Raw genomic sequence first — 14,421 nt, forward strand, 5'->3', positions numbered from 1 at the left:
CTGGGCGCTAGTATCACTGTCAGATGGGCCCCACGACGACGATGGAGCCGTGGAGGTGACCAAGCGGCGACGCGCGTGCTTGTGGCGTGACCTCAACGACGCCGGCATCGGTGAGACCCCGTAGTGGCTGTTGGACGGCGTGGAAGAAACACTGCCTGCGAGCTCCGCCGGCGTGGAAGAAACACATGGCTCAAGATGAACATGACCTATTGCCAGTCATGTGTACTAAATGATATTGCTAGCATAATTACATCCAGTCAGCAAAGCAGCATAACCTATTTATACTTACTTCATTCTACATGACAGGTGAAGGCACAAAGCAACAATATACGAAACAATGCACAGAGAAACGACTAGCTAGGTTACTTGGACAGATCAATGTTGATGCTTACACCTGAAACTACAGACCTTCACATTTGCCCATATGTTGGATCTTTCTGGTTCAGCATATAGGCAAACGACATGATGAAACAAAAGCAAGACACACAGACTACCATCTACCTAGAGGATCCTATCCCATATATGCATAGTAGTATTACTTCAGGTCTTGCATTACATACTCTCATACTTCCTCTTCTTGTCCTTCTGATTGGACGCAACCTTGGCAATGATCTCCTTCAAAATAGAGGGATAGGTCGTAACTATAAGCTCCCAGCCATCAGTCTCCATTACCTTTTCCAAACACTTGGGAGATTGGACTTGGATAAACGTCAAGCACGCATCCTTCAATCCGTGGCAGTTGTGTCGCTCAGCTAGAGCTAGAGTGCAGGCCACGGAGCTCACACCTATGAGGTTGAACAACTTCTTTTCACATAAGAACTTGAGCTGCTGGATATCATATCTGTCTGACGCTACAAACAAGTCCTGCATCCACGTAACAAGCTTTGCTGCTTCCTCTTCTTGTTCTTCGACAGCTTGTGCTTTGTTCTCCTCCATCTCAGGAAATGAGTCTGAGTAGATGAAGCTAAGCATAGCTGCAAACACTTTTGCATCCATGTCTTTGATCTGTATGGCACTGGACGTGATACCCTGTGTCATGGGGCCAAAGAACTGTGCCCTGAAAACTTTAGATCGGGCTGCAAGCACACAACGGTGTGCAAGGAACGTCTCACCACTGACCTCAAATGTGACATCACAACCCACCTTATCTTGAAGTAGAATTTTGAAATGCTGGCCTATGCCAGAGAGGGTGCCAACGACATCCTGCTGTGTGGTGAGATCATTGCAGACCATGATGTCAATCCGGATGGTGAAACAATCAGCCTTTAGATGAGCTGACCGTTCAAGGGCATCTCTTTTCATAAACTTGAAGGGGCCCCAACAACAACCTTTGACAGAGAAGCTGCATGATTTAATTGTAAAAATTTCCTTTGCCTTTTGCTTCTCAACCTGGTCGACGAAGCTAAACACTAACTTCGCCTTCACAGGCTCTTCAACATCGTCGTCGACAAGGCAAAGACCGAGAGAAATGAAGTCGGCACAACTTGGCTGCTCGCCATTAGGGCAGTAGCTGATGCACCATTTATGTCCTCCTACCATGAAATGCCCAGACCAGATTCTCTGGCCGTTGGGCACCTCTTGTACGGTGCGCAAGTAGTCTTTGACCACAAGCAGGTGGTACCCACTGTGTTGGATAATTAGGCACAATTTCCATGATTAATTCCAGAATATTAAGCATGACGACAGTAACTACTAACATGTGAAACTCGAACATACTAGATGTAGTGATCAACATGAACAGTAGCATAGCAAACAGTACAACATCCATCGCTAAACAGATCGAGATATGTCGCACGTACCGATCTGGTGGAGGTGGCGGTGGAGGTGTAGCAGACGATGTCGCGGCAGTAACGTTGTTGATGACAACGTTGTTGACGACGGGGACGACGGGTCGAAGAAGATGGCGTTGAAGACGACGGTAGGCAGCACCGCCCGACTTGGACGGAAGGCGACCCGTGATGAAGAGCTTGAGCAGTCGCGCAGAGCGCTTCCCAAAAACCTAATTCGCCCTCTCCCGTACAGGATCGCAAGGACGAGTGGTTCCGGAGACCTGCTCTCCCGTTCGCCGATGCACGTCGGCTCGCGGGATGGAGTAGGCTACGATGGCGGCGCAAGCAGAGAGAGGTGGAAACCCTAACTCGTGTATTGGATGTGTTTCTGCGGTAGCCGGGCAGGAGATTATATAGGCTCGGGAAACCCTAGGCAACGTGGGCCACGCCCACGTCGCACGAACGTTTCGAGTCGGTTACAGATAGCCCACGATCCGGGAGCGACCCGAACCGACTAACTGCGACGCGTCCGTCTAGGACTCTGTTCGTTTTCCTGAGCTGCAAAAAGTAAGGAAAGTCTCGGCTCGAGGCTCAATCCACTCACCACGAGCGCGGCGCGCGTCGTGACGTGTCGAGTCGAGTCGAGTCGAGACGAGACGAGCGAGCGAGGAGGAGGAGGAGCGCGCGTGTAGCACTCCTATTCTCACTCACTTACTAGTGGTGGAACAACCCACCTTATAAGGTGGTCTAACTTCCTCCCAACTTTCCATGTGGGACTAAACTTCCCACCTCTTGCCACTCCCTAGTGAGCTGCCACCAACTTGGGCTCAAACTCACAAGGCTGCCACTATGTGGGCTTTGAGATTTATAGGAAAAACTGAAATCTAATTTGGGCCACTAAAAGTGGGCCCAATATTTCAACAATCCCCCACCAGATCTCAAATCCCCATTTAGAGATTTACCAATACTCGCTGCTTGTTTATATACCAGTGTTTCAGCGGAGACTGTTAAGTTGAACTTCCGCCTAGAACTTTAAGCTACATCCACTCACACTTGAACAATGGACTAAGCCTTGAATTGCAAGTTTTGCGTGAACAGGGTTTCACTCAAAGTCATGACCAGTACATGGCTGCCAGTAGCCTACCCCGCGGGTGAAGCATATGCGTCATACTTCATGGTCTCTTCATGAGTTTACTAGAGATCACCCAAATCTCATAGATTGCGACGTTTAACAATCGGACTCATATAGGTGTGTTATTTCAAGAATGCTCTGTAGGACAGCATCTTTGCTAAAATAGCCAACATAAACACATTAAGGCTTGTTGCCAACCTGCCTTACAGCAACTGAGAGTTGTGCATCTTCACATAGAGAGGGTTACATAATACTCTCCTCAATTAAACCACTAGTTTGTTCTTCCCAGATCCTAATTCACGGGATCTCCGATCACAAAGGTTGGGTTACCACTATGGCGTAACATCAACGGGTCTCAAACCCATCTCCCTCGATGCACTTTCTATCACATTACGTGATAGTCCCTTTGTAAAGGGATCTGCCAGGTTTTTGTCTGTTTGAATATATGTAACAGTTATTACTCCGGAGTTTCGCAATTTCCTGACAGACTTCAAACGTCTCTTGACGTGTCTTGATGACTTCGCGTTATCCTTAGAATTGTTCACTTTGACAATTACAGTTTGATTGTCACAATTCAAAAGGATTGCCGGAACAGGTTTTTCAACCACAGGCAAGTCCATCAAGAGCTCACGCAACCATTCTGATTCAACAGTGGTTGTGTCTAAAGCAGTAAGTTCTGCTTCCATAGTTGACCTCGTCAATATGGTTTGCTTGCAAGATCTCCATGATACTGCGCCACCTCCAAAGGTAAATACATACCCACTTGTGGCGTACAGATCAGCTACATCTGAGATCCAATTCGAATCACTATATCCTTCAAGCACAGCTGGGTGCCCTGAATAATGAATCCCATAACTCATTGTACCACATAGGTAGCGCATGACCCTATCAAGTGCATGCCAATGATCAGTACCCGGGTTTGACATGAACCTACTCAACTTGCTAACAGCAAAAGAGATGTCAGGTCTAGTCGCGCTTGCTAAGTACATGAGTGAGCCAACAATCTGAGAATATCTCAATTGATCTATGGCAATCCTCCGGTTCTTGCGTAGTGTCACACTGGGATCATAAGGTGTTGAAGAAGGCTTGCTATCAATATAGCCGAACCGGCTCAAGATCTTCTCAACATAATGGGATTGCGTTAGAGTAATCCCACTCTCGTTCTTAATTAGCTTGATGTTCAGAATCACATCAGCTTCTCCCAGATCTTTCATATCAAAGCTCTTTGACAAGAAAGACTTGACTTCGTGTATTACTTTCATGTTTGTACCAAAGATCAGAATATCATCCACATACAAACATAGTATAACACCTTCGCCCCCACCATGGCGATAGTAAACGCACTTGTCAGCCTCATTGACAACAAAGCCTACAGAAGTTAAAGTTCTGTCAAACTTCTCATGCCATTGCTTAGGTGCTTGTTTTAGGCCATATAAAGATTTCAGCAACTTGCACACCTTTCTTTCTTCACCTTTTACTACAAACCCATCAGGCTGATCCATATAGATTTCCTCTTCCAACTCTCCATTAAGGAAAGCTGTCTTTACGTCCATTTGATGAACGATAAGACCATAGGAGGCAGCCATGGATAGTAGTACTCGAATGGTGGTAAGTCTAGCGACAGGTGAATAGGTGTCGAAGTAATCTTCGCCTTCTCTCTGTGTGTAGCCTTTAGCTACAAGCCGCGCTTTGTACTTCTCAATAGTACCATCAGGTCTTAGCTTCTTCTTGAACACCCATTTGCAGCCTACAGGCTTGCATCCATGGGGTCGTTCTGATAGCTCCCAAGTTCCATTAGAAAGAATCGAGTCCATCTCATTATGGACGGCTTCTTTCCAGTCATCTGCATCTGGAGATGCATATGCCTCTGCAATGGACGTGGGAGTATCATCCACAAGGTACACAATGAAATCATCACCAAAGGATTTTTCAATCCTCCGTCTCTTGCTCCGTTTAGGAGCTTCATTGTCATCCTTCTCAGTAACATTCTCATGTGATTGTTCAAAATACTCATTAGATGGACTAGACTCAGGAATTATCTCAGTAGAAATTCTAGCAATGCTATGCATATCTTTCATAGGAAACATATTCTCAAAAAATGTTGCATCACGAGATTCCATAATAGTGTCAACATGCATATCAGGTACCTCGGATTGAACTACTAAAATCTATATCCTACACTCCGCGGTGCATAACCTAGAAAGATACAATCCACTGTCTTTGGTCCAAGTTTGCGCTTCTTAGTAATTGGAATATTGACTTTCGCCAAACATCCCCATGTGCGCAAATACGAAAGTGATGGTTTTCTCCCAGCCCACTCCTCGTAAGGGGTTTTATCTTTATTCTTGTTAGGAACTCTATTCAGGACATGACATGAAGTCAGCAAAGCCTCCCCCCACCATGCCTTTGATAAACCAGCAATGGCTAACATGGAATTCACCAAGTCAGTCAGCGTGCGGTTTTTCCTCTCGGCAACCCCGTTTGATTGGGGTGAATAGGGAGGCGTCCTCTCATGAATAATGCCATGTTCCTCACAGAATTCATCAAAGATTTTAGGAAAATATTCGCCACCACGATCCGACCTAAGACGCTTGATCTTTCTCTCTAGTTGATTTTCAACTTCAGCCTTATAAATTTTAAAGTAGTCTAAAGCTTCATCTTTAGTTCGCAACAAATAAACATAGCAAAATCTAGTCGCATCATCAATCAATGTCATGAAATATCTCTTTCCACCTTTTGTCAACACACCATTCATCTCGCATAGATCAGAATGTATGAGTTCTAGAGGTGCCAAGTTTCTCTCCTCGGCCGCCTTGTGAGGCTTCCGAGGTTGCTTTGATTGCACACAACTATGGCACTTAGAACCTTTGGCAATGGTGAAATTCGGAATTAAACTTAAACTGGATAGCCGAGACATTAAACCAAAATTAATGTGACATAAACGAGAATGCCAAACACTGGTATCATCACTAACATTGCCACATATATGGTTCACAGACTTATTACTGAAATCAGAAAGCGAAAAGCGGAACAAGCCTCCGCACTCATAGCCTTTACCAATAAATTGTCCAAACTTGGAAACAACTACTTTATTCGACTCTAAAACAACCTTAAACCCATCTCTGCATAGAAGGGAGCCGCTAACGAGATTCTTGTTCATAGTAGGGACATGCTGCACGTTCCTCACCGCACGATCTTCCCGAAGTGAACTTCAGATCTACCGTGCCAACACCACGAACAGAAGCATGTGACCCATTCCCCATCAAGACGGAAGAATCCCGGGCGACCTGGTAAGAAGTGAACATGGATATGTCAGCACACACATGAACATTAGCACCTGTATCAATCCACCAACATGGAGATTGAAGTACCGAAAGAACAGTAAAGAGATTACCGTACCCATCAGCATTGCTAGCGGTCACCGTGTTGACTTGCCTCGCCTTTTTCTTGCGGTCTGCCCTCTCTGGACAGTCCTTAGAAAAGTGGCCAGTCTCTCCACATGTAAAGCAGCTCAGATCTGCTTTGTTTATCATCTTCTTCTTCTTGAAGGTTGTAGTCTTCATAGGCTTATTGAAGGAGGGCTTGTTATTCCCTTTGTTCTTGCTGTAGGGTTTCTTCTGCACCATGTTGGCGCTAGTGACCCTCTCCTTTCTCGATATTATCCTTAGCCCGAGCTTTCTCCTCAACATCAAGAGATGCTATCAGATTTTCAACTGATATCTCCTGTCTCTTGTGTTTGAGAGTTGTGGCAAAGTTCCTCCATGAAGGGGGCAACTTAGCGATGATGCATCCAGCCACAAACTTGTCAGGTAAGGCACACTTAAGGAGCTCAAGCTCTTTCGCAATGCACTGTATCTCATGAGCTTGTTCAACTACAGAACGGTTGTTAACCATCCTGATGTCATGGAAGTTCTCCATGATGTACAGTTCACTGCCTGCATCGGTTGCACCGAACTTAGCATTCAGTGCCTCCCAGAGCTCTTTACCATCTGTTATGTGCATGTACACATCACACAGACGATCAGCAAGAATGCTCAGAACGCATCCGACAAAGAGAGTATTGTTTTCCTTGAACTTGTTCTGATCTTGATCAGATATAGTTCCTTCAGGTAAACCATCAGTAACATCGAACACTTTCAGATGAGTAAGCCAGAGCATGGCCTTATACTGCCATCTCTTAAAGTGCACACCGGTAAACTTATCCGGCCTCAGTGCATCGGAAAAACCAGCCATTGTTAACTCAGGAAATTGCCTACAATTAGGTTTTTGGATTGTTGGATAATTAGGCACAATTTCCATAATTAATTCCAGAATATTAAGCATGACGACAGTAACTACTAACATGTGAAACTCGAACATACTAGATGTAGTGATCAACATGAACAGTAGCATAGCAAACAGTACAACATCCATCGCTAAACAGATCGAGATATGTCGCACGTACCGATCTGGTGGAGGTGGCGGTGGAGGTGTAGCAGACGATGTCGCGGCAGTAACGTTGTTGATGACAACGTTGTTGACGACGGGGACGACGGGTCGAAGAAGATGGCGTTGAAGACGACGGTAGGCAGCACCGCCCGACTTGGACGGAAGGCGACCCGTGATGAAGAGCTTGAGCAGTCGCGCAGAGCGCTTCCCAAAAACCTAATTCGCCCTCTCCCGTACAGGATCGCAAGGACGAGTGGTTCCGGAGACCTGCTCTCCCGTTCGCCGATGCACGTCGGCTCGCGGGATGGAGTAGGCTACGATGGCGGCGCAAGCAGAGAGAGGTGGAAACCCTAACTCGTGTATTGGATGTGTTTCTGCGGTAGCCGGGCAGGAGATTATATAGGCTCGGGAAACCCTAGGCAACGTGGGCCACGCCCACGTCGCACGAACGTTTCGAGTCGGTTACAGATAGCCCACGATCCGGGAGCGACCAGGAAAGTCTCGGCTCGAGGCTCAATCCACTCACCACGAGCGCGGCGCGCGTCGTGACGTGTCGAGTCGAGTCGAGTCGAGACGAGACGAGCGAGCGAGGAGGAGGAGGAGCGCGCGTGTAGCACTCCTATTCTCACTCACTTACTAGTGGTGGAACAACCCACCTTATAAGGTGGTCTAACTTCCTCCCAACTTTCCATGTGGGACTAAACTTCCCACCTCTTGCCACTCCCTAGTGAGCTGCCACCAACTTGGGCTCAAACTCACAAGGCTGCCACTATGTGGGCTTTGAGATTTATAGGAAAAACTGAAATCTAATTTGGGCCACTAAAAGTGGGCCCAATATTTCAACACACTGTCCATGCCGGCATCGATGGCCGTCGTGGTGCAGTGCTTTCCGTTGGTGACAACGGAGAGACCGGCGAATGATGACATGACGAAAGCTGTGATTCGACCCAAAGTCCTGTCACCACTCACATTCCAAATTCTGGAGCTGAGATGGGTGAGCTGAGGCTGGGGGCAAACCGGGTCACCTCCCGCTGCTTGAGACGACGCTCCACTCGCTGGTCTGTGCGGCCTGCGTAGAGAGTTGGTGTAGGAGATTCATGTCATTCCTGTTTGTATTAGCATAACTTCTGTGCTCTCCCAAGAAAATCCCATCAACATTTGTTTTAATACAGTAGTACTACAAATCAGCTAAGAGGGGGCATACAAATCACTGATAAACTACATGCGTATGTTGTGATTGTAACAATATTCTGGTTGTACTCATGTATATCTGTAGAGATAGATAGAGATAGATGTTGGTTAGTTGTTAGACAAAATACTTGTGCTGTACGTTGTATCTACCTCTGTGATATATAAAGACAGGGACGCAGCCCTGGAGAGGCCAGCGATCCTACCCTACCAATCTTTTCTCTTATACGTTTTCATGGTATCAGAGCCCACGGCTCAAGATCCGATCTTCATGGCCTCTCCATCCGGGTTCTCCAGCTCGGTTACCTCCAAGGTCGATGGTAGCGAGACCAAGCTCATCAACCCAACACTGAACTTCGTCGCTGGTTCTTCCTCGACTCCCGCCGCCGCGCCGTTCAACTTCGCGCCGCTCGTCACCGTACGCTGCAGCCCGGAGTCATACCTGTACTGGCGCGCGCAGGTCGTCAACATCCTGCGCAGCCATCTTCTTCATGGCTTCATCGACGGAAGCTTCCCGTGCCCGTCGGACGTCATCGACAACCCCAAGGCCGCCGACGACGCTACCGCGGCGAAGCAGCTCTACAACCCTGCCTTTACGGCATGGCACCAGCAGGACGCGGCGATCTTGTCCGCCATCATGTCCACCTCCACCGAGTCGGTGCAGGGCATGGTGCTCTTCTGCTCCACCGCGCACGACGCCTGGACCACCCTCGCGTCCAGCTTTGCGTCGGTGTCATCCTCCAGATACATGCAGCTTCGTCGCCAGCTTTCGGAAGTCAAGAAGCTCGACTCGTCTGCAACTACGTACTTCAATAAGGTGAAAAATATGTCTGATACCTTAACCTCCATTGGGCAACCTCTTCGACAGGAGGAGTTCATCTCCTATCTTCTTGCTGGCCTCGACGATGACTACGACGCCCTGGTTGATCGCGTCGGTGCGCGGACGACGCCGATACCGATCCGCGATCTCTTCGCCCAGCTGCTCAGCACCGAGCAGCGCATTGAGGCTCGCAAAGCCTCTCTCCATGGTGGTGCGGGCAACTACTCCGCCAATGCCTCCACCTATGGCAACCGTGGCGGCGGCGGCAAGCCCAACTACCGCGCCGGTGGTGGCGGTGACTACCGTGGTGGTGATCCACGGAACCAGTCCAGGCAGGTCTACACCAACAAACCACCTACTGGTGGCTACCCCGGCAACAACAACCAGGGCGGCAGCTCCGCCCGCCCTCCTACACCGCGTGGTGGTGACCGCGACGTGGCCAATGCCGGCCACACTGGAGGTGGCGTCAACGGCAATCGACCGATCTGTCAGATTTGTGACAAGGTCGGTCACATTGCTTCTCGCTGCTTCAAACGCTTCAAGAAGGAGTATCTCGGCGTCGACAATGATGGACGATACATGGATCGTCAAGTCGCTGCTGCCACTACGCATGGTGATCACGATGGCCATGCCCACGGCCAGACCACCTCCTACCCGGTCGATGCTGGATGGTACATGGACACGGGCGCCACCGACCACCTCACCAATGAACTCGACAAGCTCACGGTGAAGGAGAATTACCGCGGCACCGACCAAGTTCACGCTGCAAATGGTAATGGTATGCAAATTCATCACATTGGCCATTCCACACTTCCTACTCCTTCATCTCATTCATTACATCTTAAAGGTGTTCTTCATGTCCCTTCAGTTACCCGTAGCCTTTTATCAGTTCGTCGCTTTGCCATCGATAACAGAGTATTCTTTGAATTTCACCCAAATTTTTTCTTTGTTAAGGATCGGGACACGAGGGCCATACTCCTTAGCGGTCGGTGTTACGGTGGTCTCTATCGCCTTGATGAGTCTCCCACCAAACAAGTCTTCATCGGAATAAAGGTGTCACGTGACAAGTGGCATTGTCATCTAGGCCATCCAGCTACACAAATAGTTCAACACATTTTGCATCATCGAGAACTTCCTTCGTCCACCTTGCATAATAATGTAATATGTGACGCTTGCCAACAAGGCAAGAGCCACCAATTACCTTTTTCTCTTTCCACTCATGTAGCTTCCGCACCTTTGGAAATTATTTACTCCGATGTTTGGGGTCCTGCTCAAACTTCTGTTAGTGGTCATTCATATTATGTGAGCTTTATTGATGGATACAGTCGTTTCACTTGGTTATATCTCCTTAAACGCAAGAATGATGTCTTTGATATTTTTCTGCAATTCCAACGCCATGTTGAACGCCTTCTTAATAGGAAAATTATACATGTACAAACTGATTGGGGAGGCGAATACATCAAACTCCATCAATTCTTTAGTAACATTGGCATCTCTCATCGAGTTTCTTGTCCACATACACATCAACAAAATGGTACCGCTGAACGCAAACATCGCCATATTGTCGAGACAGGCTTAACACTCCTTGCACATGCCTCTGTCCCTTTTCGCTTTTGGAGTGATGCTTTTCCCACCGCCTGTTTCCTCATAAATAGACTTCCTAGTCGAGTCATCCATATGCAAACACCCTTAGAACGTCTCCTTGGTGAAGCCCCGGATTACACGTTTTTCCGTGTCTTTGGGTGTGCCTGTTGGCCTCATTTGCGACCCTACAACAATAGAAAACTTGAGTTTCGATCCAAAAAATGTGTGTTCCTTGGCTACAGTTCCCTTCACAAAGGATATAAGTGCCTTCATGTTCCTACAAATAGAGTTTACATATCACGTGATGTCGTGTTCGATGAAGGAGTATTCCCGTTCTCTCAACTTCCCACGACCATCTCTGAACCTACACCTCACTCCATTCCCCATAGTGGCCAGTTTGATGATGCTGCACATACACCATTGCTTTTGCCTAACCATGGTGCAGGAATCGGCAGAGGAGCTCGTCTGGAATTGTTGTCGCAGTTGATCCTGCGGAGTACGTCGATCCGCATGGCCACGCCTCGTCGAGCGAGCCTCGCCATGCTGGACCGGGTACGTCGGGTGCTCTGGGCCCGAACCCGGCCTCTTCTGCAACGCCTCCTGGTGTGGAGGCCTCTCCCGTGGCGTCCCCGGCCCGTTCCTCGCCTCAGGCCGTGGAACCCTCCTCCGCCCAGTCGGGGCCCATTCAACCTCGTCGCCTGGATTTTTCGTCGCCCACGGCGTCGATTTCTCCCGTTGCTCCACCAGCTGAGCCCACGCGGATGGTGACTCGGCTTCAGCACGGGATCCGTCAAGCAAAGCGACGTACCAATGGTACGGTCGCCTGGACAGCAGCCTGCATGGCTCATGCACGCCACCGTGCCTCATCCGAACCTGCCGGTCTACGTGACGCCCTTGCTACTCCTCATTGGCGTGTAGCCATGGAAGCGGAGTACTCTGCACTGCTCCGCAATGGCACTTGGCAGCTTGTCCCTCCTCGACCAGGTATAAATGTGATAGACTCTAAGTGGGTTTTTAAAGTAAAATACAACTCTGATGGTTCGATTGAGCGCCACAAAGCTAGACTGGTCGCAAAGGGGTTTCGTCAGCGTTATGGACAAGACTATGAAGATACTTTCAGCCCGGTTGTCAAGCCTACTACTATTCGACTGCTTTTGGCTCTTGCAGTTTCTCGTGGTTGGCACTTGCGACAACTCGATATACAGAATGCCTTTCTGAATGGTGTGCTTGAGGAAGAGGTGTTCATGAGGCAGCCTCCAGGTTTTGAGGACTCCACCCATCCACGACACTTGTGTTATCTTCGAAAAGCACTTTATGGTCTTAAGCAGGCTCCCCGAGCATGGCATGCTCGCCTCAGTTCTGTTCTTGGTGCTCTTGGCTTTCGCCCTTCCACTGCAGACACTTCCTTGTTCATCTTCTGCAGATCTGCTCTCACTATGTTTCTTCTGGTGTATGTTGATGACATTATTGTGATCAGTTCCTGTCCTTCAGCCACGTCTCGTCTGTTTCATAATATGAGTGCTCAGTTTGCTGTCAAGGATTTGGGGTCTCTTAATTACTTTCTTGGCATTGAAGTACATCATGCAGCCACTGGTGGTCTTGTTCTTTCCCAGAAGAAATATGCTATGGAGTTACTACAGCGTGCCGGCTTGCTTAAGTGTGCGCCGGCCACTACCCCCATGATCACTACGGATAAGCTCTCCGCTCATGATGGTACCCCTCTTTCACCTGATGATGCCACTCGATATCGCAGTATTGTTGGAGGACTTCAGTACCTCACTCTTACTCGTCCTGATATTTCCTTTGCGGTGAATAAGGTGTATCAGTACCTTCAGGCTCCTCGTGATACTCATTGGACTGCTGTGAAGCGCATACTTCGGTTTGTCAAGCTTACTGTCTGTCATGGCCTGACTATTCATCGTACCTCTGCTACTCTTCTTTCAGCATTCTCAGATGCTGACTGGGCTGGAAATATTGATGACCGGCGATCAACGGGGGGATATGCTATCTTCTATGGAGGCAACTTGATCGCCTGGAATGCCCGCAAGCAAGCCACTGTGTCACGTTCTAGTACAGAGTCCGAATACAAGTCAGTGGCCAATGCAACAGCTGAGATTATTTGGGTTCAGTCTCTTCTCAAGGAATTGGGTGTATCTCAGAGTCGTATACCTATTCTATGGTGTGACAACATTGGAGCTACATACCTGTCAGCCAATCCAGTGTTCCATGCTCGCACCAAGCATATTGAAGTTGATTTCCACTTTGTCCGAGAGCGAGTGGCAAAGAAACAACTTCAGATCAAGTTTATCTCTTCAAAGGATCAAGTGGCAGACATATTCACAAAACCACTTGCATTACCAGCCTTCGAGTCTTGCAGGCGCAATCTCAACCTTTCAGCCCCAGTTGAGATTGAGGGAGGATGATAAACTACATGCGTATGTTGTGATTGTAACAATATTCTGGTTGTACTCATGTATATCTGTAGAGATAGATAGAGATAGATGTTGGTTAGTTGTTAGACAAATACTTGTGCTGTACGTTGTATCTACCTCTGTGATATATAAAGACACGGACGCAGCCCTGGAGAGGCCAGCGATCCTACCCTACCAATCTTTTCTCTTATACGTTTTCAATCACAACAGTGGGGTATATAAAAATCAGCTAATATTTTTTTCGAGAATACACCCTGGAAGGTGTATCAATCGCATAGAAGAAAGGCCAAGACGGCCGGTACAACTCCACTCCACGATACAACGCTACACCACGATACAACGCCAAGCGGCAAACAACAAACCCTGAACACACCCGATGATAAACGACTCTTCTTGCCCAACATTCTGCCACGAATGGCGAGAAGAGGAGCACAAGGCTTCAGGACCGCGTCACGAACCAAGCAAGACAACACCGACTCGATCTCGGCTCCAAGGCAACCCAGACCAACGTATCTCCCCTCATGCGCCTAGAGGTCGGCGAGAAGAAGGCAGGGTCTTGACGGACTTGGGGAAGACATCGAACGGAGCATCTGCCATGTCGTACATTGCGCCCCGGAAGCGCAAGCCTTGGGCCGCGGCCACCACCTGCAGCACATCACCAACCCCAAACTCCGAAAGCCGCATCGGTCCCTCCTCGATGGCCTGGACGACGTCTTCAAGAAGATAACGACACCTTGGCGCCGCCGCCGCCTGGTCCGGTGAACCGGACCTAGGGTTTCCCCTGGCATCAGAGGTAAAGGAAGGCACGGTGAAGGCCACGACCACGCCTTCAGCAAGGTAACGGCGCCCGCAGGCGTCGCCGCGGTCAGCATCGGCCACCGCCGAGCAGGACTTTCGCCCGGCCATACACCGCAACCCCGATGCAGCTGGAGCAGATAGGGGATGAGGATGAAAGCCGCCGGCTTTAGCCACCACTACCCGGAGAAGAGGAACATCGACGGTGGCAAGGGTTGTGCCCACCACCGGCAACAGCCGCCGGCCAGATCGGGGACCCAATCCCGCATCCGA

General features: G+C 48.8%; 2 protein-coding genes across 2 annotated transcripts; one reads left to right on the top strand and one right to left on the bottom strand.

Moving 5' to 3' along the window:
* Positions 1 to 344: 344 nt before the first annotated feature.
* Positions 345 to 8,391, bottom strand: LOC127293190 (BTB/POZ and MATH domain-containing protein 2-like). Its single transcript, XM_071818686.1, has 2 exons — positions 8,174 to 8,391; positions 345 to 1,624 (listed from the first exon to the last, which is right to left on the bottom strand). The coding sequence occupies exons 1-2, from the start codon at positions 8,254 to 8,256 to the stop codon at positions 553 to 555; spliced, it is 1,155 nt and encodes a 384-aa protein (XP_071674787.1). The 5' UTR covers positions 8,257 to 8,391; the 3' UTR covers positions 345 to 552.
* Positions 8,392 to 8,752: 361 nt separating this feature from the next.
* Positions 8,753 to 13,344, top strand: LOC139839015 (uncharacterized). The gene is made up of 2 exons (XM_071829058.1): positions 8,753 to 10,115; positions 12,089 to 13,344. Exons 1-2 carry the CDS (start codon positions 8,753 to 8,755, stop codon positions 13,342 to 13,344), a joined length of 2,619 nt encoding a protein of 872 aa, XP_071685159.1.
* Positions 13,345 to 14,421: the final 1,077 nt, after the last annotated feature.

The sequence above is a fragment of the Lolium perenne genome, chromosome 4 (genome assembly GCF_019359855.2).
Source record: "Lolium perenne isolate Kyuss_39 chromosome 4, Kyuss_2.0, whole genome shotgun sequence".
In the NCBI taxonomy this organism is placed as follows: Eukaryota; Viridiplantae; Streptophyta; class Magnoliopsida; order Poales; family Poaceae; genus Lolium; species Lolium perenne.

Excerpts from the sequence above, each read along its gene's own strand:
- LOC127293190 (XM_071818686.1), bottom strand. The coding sequence starts at position 8,256 with ATGTCATCATTCGCCGGTCTCTCCGTTGTCACCAACGGAAAGCACTGC. Across the intron at positions 1,625-8,173 it reads GATGCCGGCATGGACAGTGT|TGGGTACCACCTGCTTGTGG; the intron begins GTTGAAATATTG and ends TATCCAACACAG.
- LOC139839015 (XM_071829058.1), top strand. The coding sequence starts at position 8,753 with ATGGTATCAGAGCCCACGGCTCAAGATCCGATCTTCATGGCCTCTCCA. Across the intron at positions 10,116-12,088 it reads TCACGCTGCAAATGGTAATG|TTTCTCGTGGTTGGCACTTG; the intron begins GTATGCAAATTC and ends TGGCTCTTGCAG.